The sequence below is a fragment of the Scomber japonicus genome, chromosome 4 (genome assembly GCF_027409825.1).
Source record: "Scomber japonicus isolate fScoJap1 chromosome 4, fScoJap1.pri, whole genome shotgun sequence".
Classification (NCBI taxonomy): Eukaryota; Metazoa; Chordata; class Actinopteri; order Scombriformes; family Scombridae; genus Scomber; species Scomber japonicus.
Window position 1 is genome coordinate 18,143,445 of NC_070581.1, and position 18,054 is coordinate 18,161,498.

General features: G+C 39.9%; 3 protein-coding genes across 6 annotated transcripts; 1 reads left to right on the forward strand and 2 right to left on the reverse strand.

Moving 5' to 3' along the window:
* Positions 1–5,175: 5,175 nt before the first annotated feature.
* cbx5 (chromobox homolog 5 (HP1 alpha homolog, Drosophila)) lies at positions 5,176–9,246 on the reverse strand. Its single transcript, XM_053318314.1, has 5 exons — positions 9,111–9,246; positions 8,403–8,572; positions 7,677–7,914; positions 7,003–7,103; positions 5,176–6,060 (listed from the first exon to the last, which is right to left on the reverse strand). Exons 2-5 carry the CDS (start codon positions 8,528–8,530, stop codon positions 5,919–5,921), a joined length of 609 nt encoding a protein of 202 aa, XP_053174289.1. The 5' UTR covers positions 8,531–8,572; positions 9,111–9,246; the 3' UTR covers positions 5,176–5,918.
* A 612-nt stretch (positions 9,247–9,858) lies between these two features.
* Positions 9,859–13,884, forward strand: hnrnpa1b (heterogeneous nuclear ribonucleoprotein A1b). Of its 4 annotated transcripts, XR_008321234.1 has the most exons (11): positions 9,859–9,945; positions 10,465–10,581; positions 11,024–11,170; positions 11,270–11,480; positions 11,565–11,708; positions 11,794–11,874; positions 11,934–12,086; positions 12,176–12,322; positions 12,414–12,480; positions 13,632–13,682; positions 13,762–13,884. XR_008321234.1 is itself a non-coding variant. In XM_053318308.1 (10 exons), exons 1-9 carry the CDS (start codon positions 9,934–9,936, stop codon positions 12,467–12,469), a joined length of 1,068 nt encoding a protein of 355 aa, XP_053174283.1. In that variant the 5' UTR covers positions 9,859–9,933; the 3' UTR covers positions 12,470–12,480; positions 13,632–13,884. The 4 variants fall into 4 exon arrangements, 3 of the variants coding, with proteins under 3 accessions (XP_053174283.1, XP_053174281.1, XP_053174284.1); XM_053318308.1 differs by having other exon boundaries at positions 13,632–13,884; XM_053318306.1 differs by lacking the exons at positions 13,632–13,682; positions 13,762–13,884 and adding an exon at positions 12,659–13,594.
* A 119-nt stretch (positions 13,885–14,003) lies between these two features.
* nfe2 (nuclear factor, erythroid 2) lies at positions 14,004–16,409 on the reverse strand. Its single transcript, XM_053318305.1, has 3 exons — positions 16,281–16,409; positions 16,021–16,158; positions 14,004–15,330 (listed from the first exon to the last, which is right to left on the reverse strand). The coding sequence occupies exons 1-3, from the start codon at positions 16,326–16,328 to the stop codon at positions 14,074–14,076; spliced, it is 1,443 nt and encodes a 480-aa protein (XP_053174280.1). The 5' UTR covers positions 16,329–16,409; the 3' UTR covers positions 14,004–14,073.
* Positions 16,410–18,054: the final 1,645 nt, after the last annotated feature.

Below are 18,054 nucleotides of genomic sequence, written 5' to 3' on the forward strand. Positions count from 1 at the left end.
GCTCAGACCCTGCTGATTTAACATTTTCCACCACACAAGAAGCCCATTCTGTTGCATTTTTAAAAAAAATCTTAATTGCTTTAAGCGAGTCACTTGGGCTTGTCTAATGTGAATTTCCACATGGCAAAGAGAACTGCAGTTGTAGTGCTCAGACAGTGTGCAGCGACAGCCACAATTGCTATGTGTAATTTAGCAGCAGGGGACAATGAGCTAATCTTGCAGGAGAGCATATACTCCTAATTTAAAATCAATCAGGATGCATTTGGTTTTTTAGGACCTCCACTTGAGCTGTGCTGTAAATAAGAGCGAGGTCTGAAGCGCACAATTGTTGTCTGCCTGCTTGGGGGGTGGGGGGGTGTTTTGAACCCACTGATGGATTCAAAGCACATTTCACTGCAAGTTTCACACACATTTTGACACTAATATGCCCCATTTTTCCTAATCATTTTGCTGCTGCACTGCAAGTAATTAGGTATAATTATGTCAGTGGATGATTTCTAGCCATTTATTGAAGAACTGACTTACAAGCAATCATTAGCAGCTGCATGGTTTTAAATACTTGCAAGAAAAACAAGTGACATAAAGGAACAGAAAAGTTATGGTGTTGGAATTTGTAATCCAATTATCTTATTTTACTGAATAAAACACTGTGCTGTGGTTGCCTATGATTTTCTGTCTTCAGTCATGGAGGACTTACTTAATGCTTTCAATCTTTTTTTGCTCTCGCTCTTCTCTGCAAATTAATTTATGGTCTAATTACAGGACAAGCCTCCAGATATGAAGGAACACAAATCACTGGTCCTTACCAGATGGCAGAAAAACGGCACAGGATAATTGAAAATCTAGAAGTGGATCAATATTTAGAAGCCCAAGGTTACACGAAGTATGACACTACTATTAAGATGGAAATATGATGCATTACATCCACAGGCAAATTGGCTTCTGTTATTTAGTGGTGAATGAGTACTGACTGAAATGCTTCTAGTGCTGGCTTCTAAATAACAAAAGATATCTTACCAGCTTTAAACTAGCATACTAGCTTCAAACTACCACTGCTACTCATACCCATACAAATCTAGCTTATATAAAAAAGGTGCTGTTTCAGCCTCACATGCATGCCTACAGCCATATGTGCATTCTGTTGGCTAGCAGTGTGTGGACCAGGTCTGGGGGTCTCCTTTCTGACAGAATGTACCATGAAGACTCAGATCCTCACTGTGTCACAGACTACCTCTGGCCCACCCCACCCTTCTCTAGCATTTACCTCTGGCCAGTTAAAAATGATATCAGCTCATGGAGGGCAAGCATTAGCATTTGCATTTTATTGGAAGCACAGAGATTTAGAGCAGAGGATATATCAGCTCTGAGCAGACAGAATTAGTTAACAATGCATTACCTGCCTTTTATGGCAGCTATAACTCTTTCCCCTGGTGGGGAGAGGAGATGAAGGGAGGAGTGAAGAGGGGGGATGAAGGGGAAACACAGCCAGCAGAGGGTTGGTGGGGAGAGCTGTGGCACAGAGGAGGGGGAGGAAGGGTTGGGGGGGGGGGGGGGGGGGGGGGGTGGCGGGGCATTTAGAACGAAGAAGCTTTGTCTATGGTGCTTTACTGCACATTAAGTGTGATAGCCACCCAAATTAGAGCATCACATGACAATCACCTTCATACAGATCAGTGAACTGTGCTGCGAGATGATGCACCATCACTGCAGAGCTTTATATCTGGTTGCAACAAGGAAATGGAGACACAGCTGTTGGGCAGCTGTGCCTACACAATCACAGCACGAGAAAGGCCACATCAAATTACATCGGCCTCTGTGATACTCATGACTTACAACACCTGGAGAATTTTTTCACTGTTTCACTGCGGCCCTGACTTAATGCTGTGATTTTTTTTCCTTCAGTGATGCATCATGCTGTATGTTTGTGTTATCTGTATGAGTGCACATTTATTTGTTTGTTTTGATGGTATCCTTGAGCAAACTGTGTAACACTGATGAGGCCCACTGCAGCAGTCCCTCCCTTTGCCACAGCTGCACAGTAGCTCCCCTGACACTCATTTGGTGTGCAGGCTAATGTGCTGCAAGAAGACCCACCTCTGCCATGGGCAATACCCTGTGGAACTCATTTGCACTACAAGTTACGGGTACAGAAGGGAGTATGTTTGAAGTGCAAAGGCTGCGGTGAAATAAAAAAAATAACCTTACACTAAATCTGTAACTATATTTCAACACATGATACCCATTGAGACAGAGAAAATACTTTGCAGGACAGAACTGGCTATAAAATCAGAATTATTGTTTCCTATTAAAAATACTGCAAGTGACATATGAGCTACATTTTTTACACATTAAAAGATATCAAATAATACTTTACAGTAACGTAAAAAATCTAGAAATGCATCATGAAAACCTTATAGTTTTAAGTTAAACAAAGCACAGATGGCTCATTATTGACTCTACCACACATACAGTATGCACTCATTACTAGCACAATGCTAAAATCAGATTTTCCTCATTTTGATGTTCAGCCTCAACGAAGCTTCACTCTGCATGCCCATTCAACACGCACCAGAACCACTCTTACATCTGTATTTGCCACACACATCACAGGCAAAGCTCCCATGAGTGCCACTGTGGCTTTCCCAACCAAACCCACTGGCCTGGGTTTGTCAGCAGACAGCTCCAGGCTCCATAAAACAGCCTGCTGCTCGCTCCCTTTGCCCAGCTTAATGGTCCCAGGGGCTGGAAATTTACTAGTGACCTTTGCATTCCATTTGGAGTGTAAAAGCCTTTTTGCTAGGAAAATTCCATCACTTTAGACGTAGCTGAGCAGCACTTTGTGTGTGTGTGTGTGTTTGTGTGTGTGAGAGCTGCAGAGTCACTATAAAAGGCAGCAAGAAAGAAAAAGAGGGTGGTAAGAGAAGAAAAAGGATTAGACTCAACCTTCAATGCAGTTTATTGCAGCACTCCCCCGAAGCAGAAACATCAGTCTTAATGGACATCTATTTTCTTTATTATAATAAACTCAGATTTTAATAAATAATTAGATTTGTGGTTTTGGTATAGTCCTGTGGCCGAGGTTGTGATGAAATGGGGGCTTGTGTTACATTTCAAAATGCAGCATTACTGGTTATTAGTTGGTGTACAAGGTGGTGTCAATTTGAGAAAAAAAAATCCACCTCAGCACTAAATATCTTTTGTAGACTATTTAATTTATTAGTAAGGCAGCTATAATTGCATGCTTTCACTGACTGAAAAATTCAAACAATTTAATTTAATATAATTTTATGGCTGCACATACATGGAAATGGGTTTCCCTGGTGGTCTAGGGTTTTAAGGCCTCAGTCATGCATGAACCACAATGTCTCCGGTTTTCATCCAGCCAGGAAACTTTGTTACATGTCAGCACCTACCCGTCTCTCTCTCTCTTGTCATTTATATGGATAAATATCTCCACTAATAAAATGCCCAAAAATAATTTTTAAAATATCAAACTGATGTATCTGAAACATTTTAGGTGTTTTGTGTATAAATTAAACACATTCAAACACACACACCATTTCAGTCTGTATCTGGTATCTGGAGAAACTTTAGGGAGCTCCACTGGAATTTAAAACAGTTATGTGTCTGTGCTTCACTGCACGACATGAGATTGTAAAGATGGACCTACAGGTGGGTCCAGTCAATGTTAAAAATAGTCAAAGTGTTTTAGAAGACAATTAAGTCCAACACAAAGATGTGATGGTCAGTAAACTCAGCATGATTCCATGCCCCTCCAGAACATGCTCAATAATTCATAAAGGCTCCACAGAAAAGATTCATTTAGGAGTTTTTGAACCTGAATGACTTGCATAAAAATGAAATTATGACTTTTGCATTGATGTTGTCCAACAGCGCCATCTGCTGGGTGAGAGAAGCTGGTGCTCTCAAAACATTTTCTTCAATAAAGAAAAAAAGAAAAAAAATGTCTCATCTCAACAGAGGCCGCATTAAACAACATCTGTTTGGAGATACATGTGACTTATAGGTCTTTATATTTCCCAAGACAGTTATATTCCTCCACTAATTTAAGGTATGTCCTGATGTTAGAGTAAAGTTTACTACTACTTTATTATTCATGTTTAATCCGACAGTTCCCAGAATCAGTCATTTTAACAGTTCTTTCAAAAGGTTTAAATTAAACTAATCTAAAATTAAAAAGCCAAATAACAGCCAGGTTAACATTGAAATTGTTTATTAAAGGGTGCTACTGTACACATCTTTGTAACATTTAATTCACAAGAAAAAGTCTACATTTCAAAAATCCTGCATCAGCAAAACTGAGGACAGACTTCAAAGATCTGAAAGGACAAAATATTTTTAATGAAAGGAAATTACACTAAAAACAGTATATAATTGATATCAAGGGCCATGATTGATGGGCTGTATGAAAAGGGAGAAGGGCACAGCCTTCATTTACAGTGCGGATTAAAGCCAAAAAATCACATCAGTCTGTAGACACTGCACATTTGGTCCTAAAGGTCCATGTTGGAGCACAAGAGATCAAACTACAAGACCATTATCCATCGTATATATTAAATGTGATCTCTGGATGTTAGATAGAAATATCGTCCTAGAAAAAAAAAATATAAGTAGTAATACTGCCAGGAACGATCAAATTATTCACAATGAAACCCACAATATGCATAATCAGATCAGAAACTGTTTTAATGTTTCAAAATAAACATTACAATGATATCAAGAACAAATACTTTGAATAGATTTTTACCAATTGAAAGTGTTAAAAAATAATCTATCAAAGTATCTCACTAACTAACAAGATCAATAACACCTTAAACTGCAGGGTTGCTATCATAGAGATTGGTCACAGTCAAGAAATTAGTTGTACATTTTAGCCACAAGGTGGCAGACCCTAATGACTGGTGATGAATGCTGGTTTCACTTCATGTGGATACAGTGAAGATTGTCCTATGAACATGAGACTGGTCCAAAGATAACACTGCAGTTAAAAGAAGTTTTTGTTGTTTTTTTGTTTTTTTTTAAAAGAAAAAGCGAAAAGAAAAAAAAAAAAAAGAAAAAAAAAAAAGGTACAAAACTCAGCAAAAATTAATTTTATTGTAATTTTCTTGAACTAATGATGAAATTAAAAAAAAACATCAGAGTTTGACACATTAAAACTTGGAAATGAGGGGAGAAAAAAGACAATTAAAAAAAAAACAAAAACAAGGGTATTATAACTAGTTATAATAAAAATAATTGGCCGGTGTCCTCAGCAAGTTTGCAAAATTGAGTCATTGCATCCGAGTAGGCAGGACAGACAGACAGATGTACAAGAGATAAAAAGTTTAAAAGGAAGTGATTATGCAGTCAGGAAAGTGCTGCGGTGGTTGCTTCCTGAATATTAGTCTTATCCGCAGTGGTGTTAGTACGTTCTTAAAGCAAAGATGTGTACTGCTTATAAAGAAAGGATGGCGGTTGTGCACCAACCCAGGACAAGCTCATTGTTAAACAGAGCTTGTGTCAAGTCTGGCTCAAGACTATATTCAGAGTTTAACAGATGGCCACATGTGCTTGTAGATGCAAAATACCAAACTGACATGATCATATCCCGTAAGCACTAAAACATGACATGTTAAGACATTAAAAAGAAGGTAAAGAATAAAAAGAGAACAGCAGAAACCCTCCCCAGTAGCATTGTCCCCCATGTTGCACAGCTTCTCCTCCTATCTGATACATCCTTATCAGCAGTCTGGGCCCTTGTGCTCCAATGGGTCGTGGATAGAGATCTCTGTCCGATGTATTTGTGTCATTGTTGGACATGGTACAGAGGAAATATGGGAGGATTGGGTGTGAAAAATGTCTGACTCAAGGTTGTCCCTGCAGTGGAGGAGGTCCTGTTTCCTCCTGAGGTGATGCACTCACGCACTGACAGCGTCCTTCTCCTTCTTGTCACTGTCTTCATGCCAGGTGAGACGTTCCTCATAGAAGGCTATGACAATCTGTGGGCACTTATGATTGGCCTCCTTTGCGAGCACGAGGTCAGCCTCGTCAGAGTCTTTCCTACAGGAGGTTAAGAGCACAGTTTGTCATTAAAATTTGTTCAGAACAGTGCATCTATGCACAATCTATTACATTTCCCACTCATGTGGACAACTACTAATGTATTGCATACATACTGTGACATGCATAATATGTAAATGGTCTTCCGTCCTTTACAATATACTATGTTTTTGCTTTTGAATATTGCATTGCACATGCTGCAATTATGGTTATGAATGTCCAAGTATGTTTGTCAAAGCCAACAATGCAATCTCCAATAATTCTGATCTGTGTTTATAGTTATTTTACCATATTATGTTATTGTTTTTCCCTGTTTATTTACAAACAACCCCAAAAAACAACCACAAAATAATTTGCAGTTAGAGTACAATAGTTAGAAAACATCCCAGAAAGGGGATTAAACAAGTATGAATGACGACTTACCACAAATATCCATCTAGTTAAAATGGAATGACATAAAATTTTATGGTATGGCTAACTGTTTGTATATGAATGGATCCTAGGCTATTAGGGCTGCTAATTAATGGGTGATTTGCCAGTGGTAATCTGGCACATTGAAAGCTGCCGTTTGAAAGAATCATGACATAACATAAGTTGCAAGTAGTAACAGTACACACTGCAACAATCGTTGGCAACACCTGCAAAGTGTTGACACCCAGAAACCAGAGGTTCACCAGTATTGTGTGTATATATAGTAGATGCAGATAACTGTTTGCATTGACTTAAGTGACTGCCTAAAAAGTCGAAAACATTCCCTGTTGTTCCCTGACTGTTTAAAACACATTTGTATGGAATAATTGCTTACTATTACTATTCAAATTTAGCTGAACATTGTGGTCTCAGTGGTCTTCGAAATACCATGTCTTTTTAAATATCAAAATATTTTACATAATATTAGGCCACACCACATACACATTTTGAGATGAACATAATAAAAATTACCATTTCATAAGAAACATAAGGTCACCACACGAATCAGTTGCTCCGATGATCTTCTCTGGCTCAAGTCCTCTTTCAAATCCACGTGCAACGAGAATGTCATCCTAAAAAAAAGAAAAGAAAAAGAAAAAAGAAAGAAAAAGTAATCACAATAATGCTACCCTCCCCCTCCCCCGACACACACATAAAAAAAAACCTTAGCATGCTACAAGCAACCATAAGATTGAAAAATATATGCAAAAAGACATAAATAATCATCAGTAAAGTGGATTTAATATATCATGATTGTGAATGAGACTAGATCAAGAAATTACCACGCCCTACTGTATATCAAATAAAAGTCTTATTCTCTCTATGGGCTTCAAGATGAGGCTCTCATCAACACTTAATTAACATACACACGATTGCTATTATTTCTTCTACAAATGGAAATGTGCCTTTGAGTCCCCACTGTGCAGCACACAAAGCCTGAAAAGGGTTTTGACCTCACACATGCAAAACACTTACATCAACTGAATTATATGCGATTGTTTTTTGTTTTTTTAAATTGGATGGACCAAACACCTAAATTTCCTGTCATGTTAAGAAAAAAATGATTGTATGTACTTATTGCAGCTAAACGTGTTTCACATTTGGAAAAAAAAAGTGAAACATTTTACAGGAACATTATCACTTACCTCTTTTTTCTTTTTGGGCTTACTGCCACCCTCTTCGTCATCCGAGCTTCTCTTCTTCGAGCCACTGGAGTCTTTGGAGCGTCCTAGGGAGCCTGCACTTGATTTGCTGGCCCCACTGCTTGGTGTGGAGCTTGCACCACTGCTGCTGCTGCTGCTGCTTTTCTTGTAGGTTTTCATGAATTCAGATATAAGCTCAGGGCAGTCCAGATTCTTCTCTGGTTCCCATGTGTTGTGCTTACTGAGGAGGGTCACAGTGGGGATAAGTCAGTACCAGTACAGCCCTAACTCCTAATCAACAGTACTGGGCCCCATTCCCTAAAATCACTTTCTAAGATGCCCGTAGTCCCATTGTAAGTCTATGGGCCTGGTTCATCTCAGTCATGTGTTTTTTTTGGATATGAGGCCCTGATCAGAACTGGATGATATAAATAAATAGCAATGGTATAAAACTTAATATCACCTGTGATTATCAAACTATTGTAAAAGTTCTTGTCTTGGTCTCTAATGCAACATCACACTAAAGAGATACAATTTACTGAGACTGCTGTATCTAGTTCAAAAAAGGCATTGACTGCCTCTACCTGCTTGGCTAATGATATCCACATTACAACTATTAATGGCACCCTTTTCCGTTTCCTTTCTGAAGGAACCTACACCAATAAACTCAAACACATCAGTGGTGTTTGAACAAGTAGTGGGTATCACACTAGCAGGATTGCAACTTACTCTGAGTATCCCTTCCACTTCAGGAAGAACTCAACGCGGCCTTTCACCACCCTCCTGTCCAGCACCTTCTCCACAACATACTCCTCTTCAGAAGATGAAGATTCCTCTTCACGGGACTTTTTTCCCATAGCAAAGTTTGTAGCAGTAACGTTACACTTCAGCACAATTCCCTGCACACGAAGAAACGATAGAAACTAATGTTAATGACAAAAATAGTCCTTGGCAAAGTTGAGATCAATATAGTCTGTTTCTAAACAACCAAGTAAAGCACGAAGCTGTACGTTATAGTTGCAGGTCGGTAAACTTGCAACATAAGCCAACGCTAGCTGGATAATGTTACTCTCTTATTCCAACAACTAGCATCATTTCATTGTCATTTCTCCTATCTAAAACAGGCACGACAAACAGAGCATTTACTGAACTAACTGATCGACAAAACACCCGTCCATACCTGTCCACTCGCCTCAAATAACGAAAGGTGAGATAACATTACCAGAAAACTTTAAACGTGCATTTCGTAGCAAATATCTGGTGCTGTGTTAGCTAACAACTAGCTAACCAATGGGTATGAAAGGCAAACTCGCTTTAGCAGGTAGCCTAAAAGCTAAGGCTTCAACGAACTAGCACTAGCTAACTTTTGGTAGCAAACACACAATGTAAGATACTTGCGCAAGCACGAAGCGCTGCGAGGTGCAAACTAGTTCTTACCGTTTAAAGGTGTACACCACCGGGTTTGACCCGAAAACCGCGGCGAAAACGTGCGTGTTTTGTGGCTCTGTAATCTGTGAAGGCACCGCTGGAGCTAATTTAGCATGTAGCCTGACTCACATAAAGATGTTGTGCGCTAGGCTGTGCGTAAAAAAGCGCGCGTTAAAGGCGCACAATGAATGTACCCTCCCCTTAGTCAGCTGATGACCTATATATCCTGCAAGTTAAAATGCTCTTACTATGACTGTAACTCCATCCTTCAACCATCCTGAAAAAGTCAACTATAATACTGGTGTGTTATGTGTCTAATTAAAAACATATATGAGATATAATCGTGTTTTCGTTGTAATTTTTCACTGATGATGAGGCGCTGCTACAGTGAGAACAACGCAACCCCTCGTCAAGCCAAAAATCATTTATGACACAACACATAGCATTAACACAGTTTCTATTATATTAATCAATTATCAACTATATATTTATTGATAGCATCACACCCAAACAGCTATACTTGGGGGAGAAAAAAAATCTCCTTTATTAATGATACCCACAATCTTCTTTTTTTTTTTTTATCGTCGTGATTGTGAGATGGCCGCCTTCCGTCGGGTGATTGGACGCTGGTCGTGATTGATTGGATCTGGTCCAATAAAAACTCAATAAGGTCTGACGACAGACTGCAGCGGGAACAGATGACCAATCGTCGTGTGGAAGAGGTGTAACCATAACTATTTATTGTACTGTGGCTGAGTTGCTGAGGCTCGTCTGACGCAGATCGTCTTCCTCTGCTCAATTCACGAGGAGTCGCCGAGGATTTTGCTGCAAGATGTCTAAAGATGTGAGTAGAAACAGTTCCTGTTGAAAGCTGTATGTGCACCCTTTCTGCATAGCACACGACTGAAATGTGTTTATAAAAGCATGGACAAAACTGCCGTACGCTGACTGCGTTTCCAGTAGAGCTGCAGCAGCTATCGTCGCAAAGCCGCCATTTTATAGCAGCTGGGCCTCGTGGCCTTTTGTTCATGGTGTTAGCTATATATTAAACTAACCAATATTTCCCATCGCTTAGCGTCGGTATTTGCATACACAAGACACCGTCACATTATTGCACAAATGCGTTTAGTTTCTTTTTAAAGCTGCTGTTAAAAAAAACTAAACCCTAAAATCCATCCGGCTTGCTAACGTTAATGGCGGCGATGTCGCCCTCCGCCACCTTGCCCTGCTTTTTGATACATGACGCAGGGCTGATTAATTAATGAGTAGTGCATTGCAAATTCGTATTTTAAATTGTAAGTGATAGCCTCTCCGTCCTAAATGGTATCTATTTTCTCTTTTGTTTCGTCTGTCCATTGTTTAGGTCCCACGCGAGCCGGAGCAGCTCCGCAAGCTGTTCATTGGGGGTTTGAGCTTTGAGACCACAGATGAAAGCCTGCGGGCTCACTTTGAGCAATGGGGTAGCCTTACAGACTGTGTGGTAAGTGAGTTTCATTAAGTCAATCATCACCACTGTTGCTGCTTCTTTTTTTTCAACATTATAAAAATGGGAAAGCATTAGAGATGCAACAATGAAGTGTTGTAATCGAGTGGCTGCAGTTATTAAAAAGCAAACCAGCGTCAAATATATTAATCATTTATAGCCCTTTGTTAGAGAATTGTCCAAATGTGAATATTGTGTGGTTTTCTGTGATAAACTAAATATATTCTGGTTGTTGACAAAATAATACATTTGTATCATCTTTGGCTTCATGTCACGGTGGCTTTTTTTGTCTTTTCTTTCCATTTTCGGATATTTTACAGACCAGTTTACTGAGATAATCTGCAGACTAAGCCATCATGATAATTGCTAGTTGCAGCCCTAAAATGTGTATGTAGTGTTCGTTTTGGTTAATGTTGGGAATAATAAATGCCTCTTACAGGTCATGAGGGATCCCAACAGCAAAAGATCCAGGGGCTTTGGCTTTGTGACATACTCCTCAGTAGATGAGGTTGATGCTGCCATGTCTGCCCGTCCCCATAAGGTTGATGGAAGAGTGGTGGAGCCTAAGCGTGCTGTCTCCAGAGAGGTATGTTAAACTGGAAATACTTGTTTTTTTTTCTCCCTTGTGTAACCCTGCCTTATTGTTAAAAGGTTAGGGTACTCTAACAAAATGTTCTTAATGCAGGACTCAAACCGGCCAGGTGCCCATGTAACAGTGAAAAAGATCTTTGTTGGGGGCATCAAGGAAGATACAGATGAGTCACACCTGCGGGATTACTTTGAGCAGTTTGGCAAAATAGAGGTCATTGATATTATGACTGATCGTAATACTGGCAAGAAGAGGGGCTTTGCTTTCGTAACCTTTGATGACCACGATTCAGTTGACAGGATTGTCAGTAAGTACATGCATTTAGTAGTCTGTGGCTGTCAGATTTGATAGTGTCTTGAATAGCCACCTAATTTCCCTTTTCACCCCATAGTTCAGAAATACCACACAATCAACTCTCACAACTGTGAAGTGAGGAAGGCTCTCACAAGGCAGGAAATGCAGACTGCAGGAATGGGAATGAGAGGCCGTAGCAGTGGTGGAAGGCCCTATGACTACGACAGAGGCTTCAGTCAAGGTAAGACTTCTTGAACCATTGAGTTATACACTGATATAGTATATCGTCTTATACCTAACCTACCTCCATGATATGGTTCTTTCAGGTGGCAGGGGTAGATATGGAGATGGTCCTTACAATTGCAATGGAGGAGATGGTGGCGGCGGCGGCGGTGGTTGCGGTGGGGGTAAGTTACGGCAACTTTGTTTTCACTGCAGTTGAACAACATGCTCATAAATGACATAGATGATTTTGCAGGTTATGGAGGTGGCCCTGGTGGCCCTGGTGGCTATAACAATGGCGGTAACCGAGGTTATAACCAGGGATACAATCAGGGTGGAGGTGGAGGTGGAGGCGGCGGCGGCTATGGAGGAAACGGTTATGATAGCAACGGTTATGGTGAGTATTTTTGGCTTAACTACATCTACAGCATGGACAAGTCATAAGTGAAGGTAACTAAGTTTTTGACTCTTTGTTCCACATTGTAGGAAACTGTGGTGGTGGCGGAGGCAGCGGCGGTGGTGGTGGCGGCGGCAGTAACTACAACAATATGGGCCACTACGACCCCCAGGCCTCTAACTTTGGCCCAATGAAGAACAACTTTGGAGGTGGCGGAGGTGGTGGCAGGAACTTTGGTAAGTGTCTGAATAGGAAGACACCATGTGCACCTCAGAATCTAATCCTGTGTAAAATCAATACAATGACTTTTCCTATTCTTGCTTCAAGGTGGCTATGGAGGTGGCTCTAACAATGGTGGATATGGCCGTCCAGGACGATTTTGAAATGTGAAGCGGTATGTATTTGAAGGCATGTTCGAACAATAAATTTTGCATCATAAAACCAGAGTTTGTAGTGGCAGGGAATCGTCGTACAGTGCAGATGCCATATATTTAAAAAAAAAAATCACTCTGGATCTCAGGTCATACGAAGTCAGTGCACAGTTAACAATGTTGTTCCATATTGTTCAACAGGACTGAGTACTTAGGAGAGGAGAGCAAGGAGAGGAGAGCAAGCGAAGTGACAGGGCAGCTGCAGGTTCACCTCCTAAATCTGCTCAGCCAAACAGTTGTGGCAGGTTACAGCTGCTGCAAGAAGAGATGTACAGTAGATAAATCATGGAGGGTCTTCATTTAAACGTTGTTTTTTTTTTTCATTGACATGTGTTTCTGGAAAGCAAGCATTCCAATGAGGTTTTATGTAGATTTTTCTTCAAGTCTGGTTTTTATTTGTATCTGCATCCAATCAAGCTGAAATAAACAATCTTTCAGTTTTTTTTAAAAAGTCTTGTTAGCCTCTTTTAGTGGTTTGGGAAAGGGAGGGTTCACCATTAGGTGCTGTGAAGGATGGGGTAAGGGCCATAATATACATGAATGTGAAGCCATGCACTAGTCACCACATAAATCCATGAGTCATATCAAGACCATTTACAATAAAACTGGTTGAGGACTGAGAAGTGGTGTGCAAATACATTCATCATAAAGAGCCTATTTCTTGGTACAAACGCTACTCTGAGTTCTGCAAAGATCATCTGGAAGATGCTAGCTTACATGCAAAGTCTTTGAGGCTAGCCATGGAAGCCAGCTGAGGGAGAGAAGTAGCAAACCAACGCCAGGATCATTGAAGCAGGGGAGAGTGAGAACAGAAGCCTGAGGCTAGCAGGCAGCAGCTACCAAAAGGCTTAAATGCTGTCTGTAGGTAAGACCAGACTTCTCAACTACTGATAGTATATCTTGATTTTGTCATATAGCTGGTAGTGAGTTGTGTAGCCCAGTAATGACTTAAAACTTTTGTACAAAGTTTTATTATGACTTACACCCATTTTGACTGGTAAACTGGACCTCCTTATTCCATAGTGGTCCTACAACATATTGCATGAAGTGAATAAATTAACATCTCTTCTTCAAAAAGATTGCATTTTACTCACTTGATGATTCTCGTTTCCAGGAAACTACAAATGGTCTCGAAAACCTGACTTAATTTCAGTGGCTCAATCAGGTACAAATACTCAAAACCTTGCTTATTGTCACAGGTACTTTTTTGTTTTTGTTTAACCTGATTCTGTTTTGATTCACAGGTTTACAGAGAAATGCTGGTGCTGAAGATTTTATTACTTTTCCAAGAAACGGAGAAAATGAAGACTGCTGTGCAGTGTCTTTTTTTTAAAAAACTTTTTTAATAAAGTATTTTTTATAATGGACTCTGGTGTGGTTTCAGTCATTAGAGAAAAAATGTCCATTGATACATGTGTGACAAGTCTTTTGTATAAGGTTTAATTCCATGAAATTAACAACACTTCCAGCAAGTAAATTACTTTCAGTTGGCACAATAAGACAGTATTTCTTCTGTAAGAGAATAAATTAGTAATGAAAGCATGTATCCTACATGTTCAGCATTGCTCCCTCTTTTGCATAGTGGTGTGAGGTACCAAATAGATTTTACCATCAGGTGTCTGTTGTAGGGAGTACTCATCTATTGAATATGGTTGTCCATCTTCATCTCGTAGATGAGAAAACACTTCTGCATAGAGGTCAGTAAGACGACATTTAATAAAACCCAAGCTATGCTGGAACTCAAGCCTTTCCCGTGCCAGGTTCTCTCTCTGGGCTTGCAGCTGGCCCAGTTCTCTTTCGAGGTGAATGATGCTCTCAAGCTTCCTCTTCCTGCAGTTTTGAGCTGCCACTTTGTTCTTCCCCCTCCGTCTAATGTCCCTAACCAGTGCTAGTTGATTTTCTGTCAGAGTATACTGTGTCAGGAGCTCGTTGAAGTCATCCACAGGCAGATTGATAATCTTATCCATGGGGAAGGGTATTTTCAAAGCCACAGCCCGTCTCTCATCCCTGCTCAGCGGTGCAGGAGTAGAGACACTTCCTTGTGGCTTTGTGTATATGTTGGTGTGTGAGCTCCCTCTGTTGGACACTCCAGAGTCATTGAACATGTCACTGACAGTGGCAACCTGAGACTGTTTCACTGACCGAGGTGTCAAAGCATTAGGTTGGGGTGAGAAATAAGAGTGGTGTGCACCTGAGTGGAAATATGAGTGAGATTGATTCTGGTAGTCCATTGGGTAATGGATGTGTGCTCTTCTGGCATGCTCAGTCATGCTGTCTGGTTCACCATCGCTATATGTAATGCCTATGTCTGCACCCTGGTAACCTGGGGCAGCACCAACAGCATTATCTGGAGAAGCCATCGGTGGGCTAGAACCCAGAGACAAACCAGAGTCTGACTCTAGATCATCAGCTGAACGAGCATGTCCATGTGTATTCCACAGCATGTGCCGACTTGGACCCTGAGTAAGACAGGCATTGGCCCTTCTGTGCCCCTGACTGGTACCTGACATGTTCATCTGTTCCCTAAAAGCCATAAGTGAGTGCTGTGTTTGAGAGGAGATAGTGGGCATTCTTTGATTGAGCTGAGATTCGGAGTGTCCATACATTGCCTCTGCACTGCTGCCTAGACGATGACAGACAGGCACTTCCTCAGAGTAGCATCCCTCATAAATGTCAGCGGTGCCGAGCTGACAAGCAGCAGGTGCAGGCTCAGAATGGGACTGGGCCATTCCATATCCCCCCATCGGGACCATGGGCTCCATGGTTTGGTACTGCGTTGGAGCGTAGGAGCCTTCGCCAGGAGCTTCAAACTCCTGTAATAAAAACAAAAGGGACTCAACTAGTCATGACTGACAGGTAATCATGTAACAATAATATAAATAAAAAGAATGAAAGCCATTATTAAATTAATTAAACTTTTGGATCAGTCTTTTTTTAAAGAAATCATCTGTTTCGCTATAGAACAGTTTGCCCCCACTTCTATATGCCACCCATAGCCTATCAAGGGCTCTCATAGATGCGATCAGGTTTCACTTGGAAACAGATGGCTATTGTGCGGTGCAGGGGGGCCGCCGGCAACATACAGCACTTGCCCCCTCTTACAATCTCTTCATCCTGCCATCACTCAAATGAGTCATTGTTACCCACCTGATGTGAGCTTGTATTAGTTTTTCAACACCAAGCAACACATTCAAATGGATAAATAAGTATGTATTCCACTGGCGTTCTGTTTTATGAATTAAAATTTTCATTTGTGAGCCACATTTTTCATGAAACGTCACTAATTAAGATTCATTAAAAAAATACATTTGTCTGCTGAGGTTTCTATAAAACTTGAGTTTGTAGACAGAATGAGTGTTTGTTAAAATAATAAAAACCTGCACCTAGTAACGATAATGAAACATGGCAAATCATGAAAACATAGTAAGAATATCTGGGATAAGACATAACATTCAGTAACATTTTGCATATATGTTCTCTGTGTGTCAGTGCTAAAGAGTTACCTGCAGCTCTGTGATGGCCATCAGTTCCTGCCAAGCCATATCCATATCTGTGTCCTGAGGAGCTCCATGGGACCTAGCTCCAGGGAAATTAGTTGGCATGGACACTCCACCACACAGCCTGCCTGGAGTGGCTAATACCTTTAAAAAAATAAAATAGAAAAAAAATATTGATTAAAAAACAATATGCAACATTCATAAGTCTATTTCATGCTTGATTATGGCTTATGGTTTTGGTTTTCACATCTCTTACACAGACCTACCTCACAGGCTCTCCTCAAGGGGAGAACATAGTTGGCTGTTGAACACATTCAGGACAGGCTCTTGTGGCAAAAAATCAACCTTGTGGGGACACAGAAAAGTAAGTTACTATCACCTACCCCACCTTGAAACTTTGACGCAGTGGAAAGAAAAACCTGAATAAAAAACACATTAACTCAGGTTAAATATCTGAAAACTGTTACAACACAACACATTTGCAATACATACAGTATGTTACATATCTGTAGACTTGCTGCTGCTAAATAAAATGACGTTGTGTGGTGTTGTGTAGATTCTTTTGGAACACATGAAATGTTCAGTACAGTTGACTCCTCCCATCAGCTGTCCCGGGGTGCAGCTATGACAGCCCCTGATAAGACAATCTGCGGGAAAACAGCGTGCTCAACAAGGCAGACTGGGGCCTGATGGCTACTTTGGAAAATTTGGTGTATGTCTAATATGTATGCAGTAATAATTTGGCCTTTTTTGGTTAAGCTCTGACAGTTGGCCTTCTTTCAAAGTTTTAGTGTTTTCAAATTGTACTTCAGAATTTCTCATTATAAGGCTTGCAAATATTGAACGCCACTTGAATTAAAATGTTTAATTTTCATTCAGTTTAAAGTTTTTAATACACCAGTGAAAAAGTGGCTAAAACACTCAATGTGTTTTGAATTCATCTGGCGTGTCACACAAATGTGCACCTACACACTATTAGAGCTACAATGATTAGTCTATTACTCGCTGGAAAGAAAATTAATCAACAAACTTGATAACTGTTGGATAATTCATTGTTTCAAAGAAAAATGCCAAACATTTGGTGGTTCCAGGTTTTTCGAATGTATGAATTTACTGCTTGTCTTGGCCTTACATTGTAGTGGTTTGAACATTTTGGGGTGTTGGTCGGACAAAGTAAGACATTTTAAGATGTTACACTGGACTTTAGGAAACTGTAATCAGCCCTTTTCACTGTTTTCTCAAGGTATATAGACTAAATATTAACTGATTAATCAAGAAGAAAAAATAATTGATTAATCAAGAAAATTGTCATCATTTAATGATTTTCAGCGTTAAATTATTAACATATGTACACATACATTCTTGCAGCTATATGCCAATGCATACATGTACAATAAATACTCACCTCAATGCATGTATATGCACACATACAAAGTCTATGATACCTCTTTATCTGTGGTTTACCCTGAATTTGTAAAGATGTTTAACCTGCATTTAAAAGTGACAGAGTTTGCAAACTAGCTTCAGATGGTACAGTACAGTACAACTGTTGCATTGCTTCTTCATATGTAACATGATTTATCTGAATTTTCCCTCTTAAATGAAATAAGTGCAAGTAAGTGGATGTGAAGAGTCTTCTGTATACACCGTTCTGTGGATCACTTAAAACATTCTGATTTCATTCTAATAATTGAGCATTCACAGAGGTAAGTCATTCTCAGGAGCATGTTTAATGAATTAATATTTTTGAGGGATAGATTTCCCATCAATAAATGCAAAAAGGATCATTAAGTGGCAGCATCAGGCAGCTCCACAAACAATACAACTGAAACTACTTTGTAGTTATGACAGTATAACAGTTGGTGTCTGTGGATGCTTGGAGATTTGGGACATTTCATATAATGTATGAAATATATATTTAAGTGTCATCCATGGCCAGAATGCAACAGATTTGTTAATTTTCTTTTTTCTTTGAAAAATAAAAAATTATATATACTTTTAATTTCCTTATACTGAATTACAAAACAGGTCTGTGTGCAT

What these genes read in the sequence shown, in the direction of transcription:
- cbx5 (XM_053318314.1), bottom strand. Translation starts at nt 8,530, where the DNA reads ATGGGAAAAAAGTCCCGTGAAGAGGAATCTTCATCTTCTGAAGAGGAG. An exon ending in AGCCCAAAAAGAAAAAAGAG is followed by an intron (nt 7,104 to 7,676) that starts GTAAGTGATAAT and finishes TCTTTTTTTTAG; the next exon opens with GATGACATTCTCGTTGCACG. An exon ending in CTTATGTTTCTTATGAAATG is followed by an intron (nt 6,061 to 7,002) that starts GTAATTTTTATT and finishes AACCTCCTGTAG; the next exon opens with GAAAGACTCTGACGAGGCTG.
- hnrnpa1b (XM_053318308.1), top strand. An exon ending in CGACAGAGGCTTCAGTCAAG is followed by an intron (nt 11,709 to 11,793) that starts GTAAGACTTCTT and finishes TGGTTCTTTCAG; the next exon opens with GTGGCAGGGGTAGATATGGA. An exon ending in CGGCGGTGGTTGCGGTGGGG is followed by an intron (nt 11,875 to 11,933) that starts GTAAGTTACGGC and finishes TAAATGACATAG; the next exon opens with ATGATTTTGCAGGTTATGGA.
- nfe2 (XM_053318305.1), bottom strand. Translation starts at nt 16,328, where the DNA reads ATGTGTTCAACAGCCAACTATGTTCTCCCCTTGAGGAGAGCCTGTGAG. An exon ending in CCTTGAGGAGAGCCTGTGAG is followed by an intron (nt 16,159 to 16,280) that starts GTAGGTCTGTGT and finishes ATTTTTTTAAAG; the next exon opens with GTATTAGCCACTCCAGGCAG. An exon ending in TGGCCATCACAGAGCTGCAG is followed by an intron (nt 15,331 to 16,020) that starts GTAACTCTTTAG and finishes TTTTTATTACAG; the next exon opens with GAGTTTGAAGCTCCTGGCGA.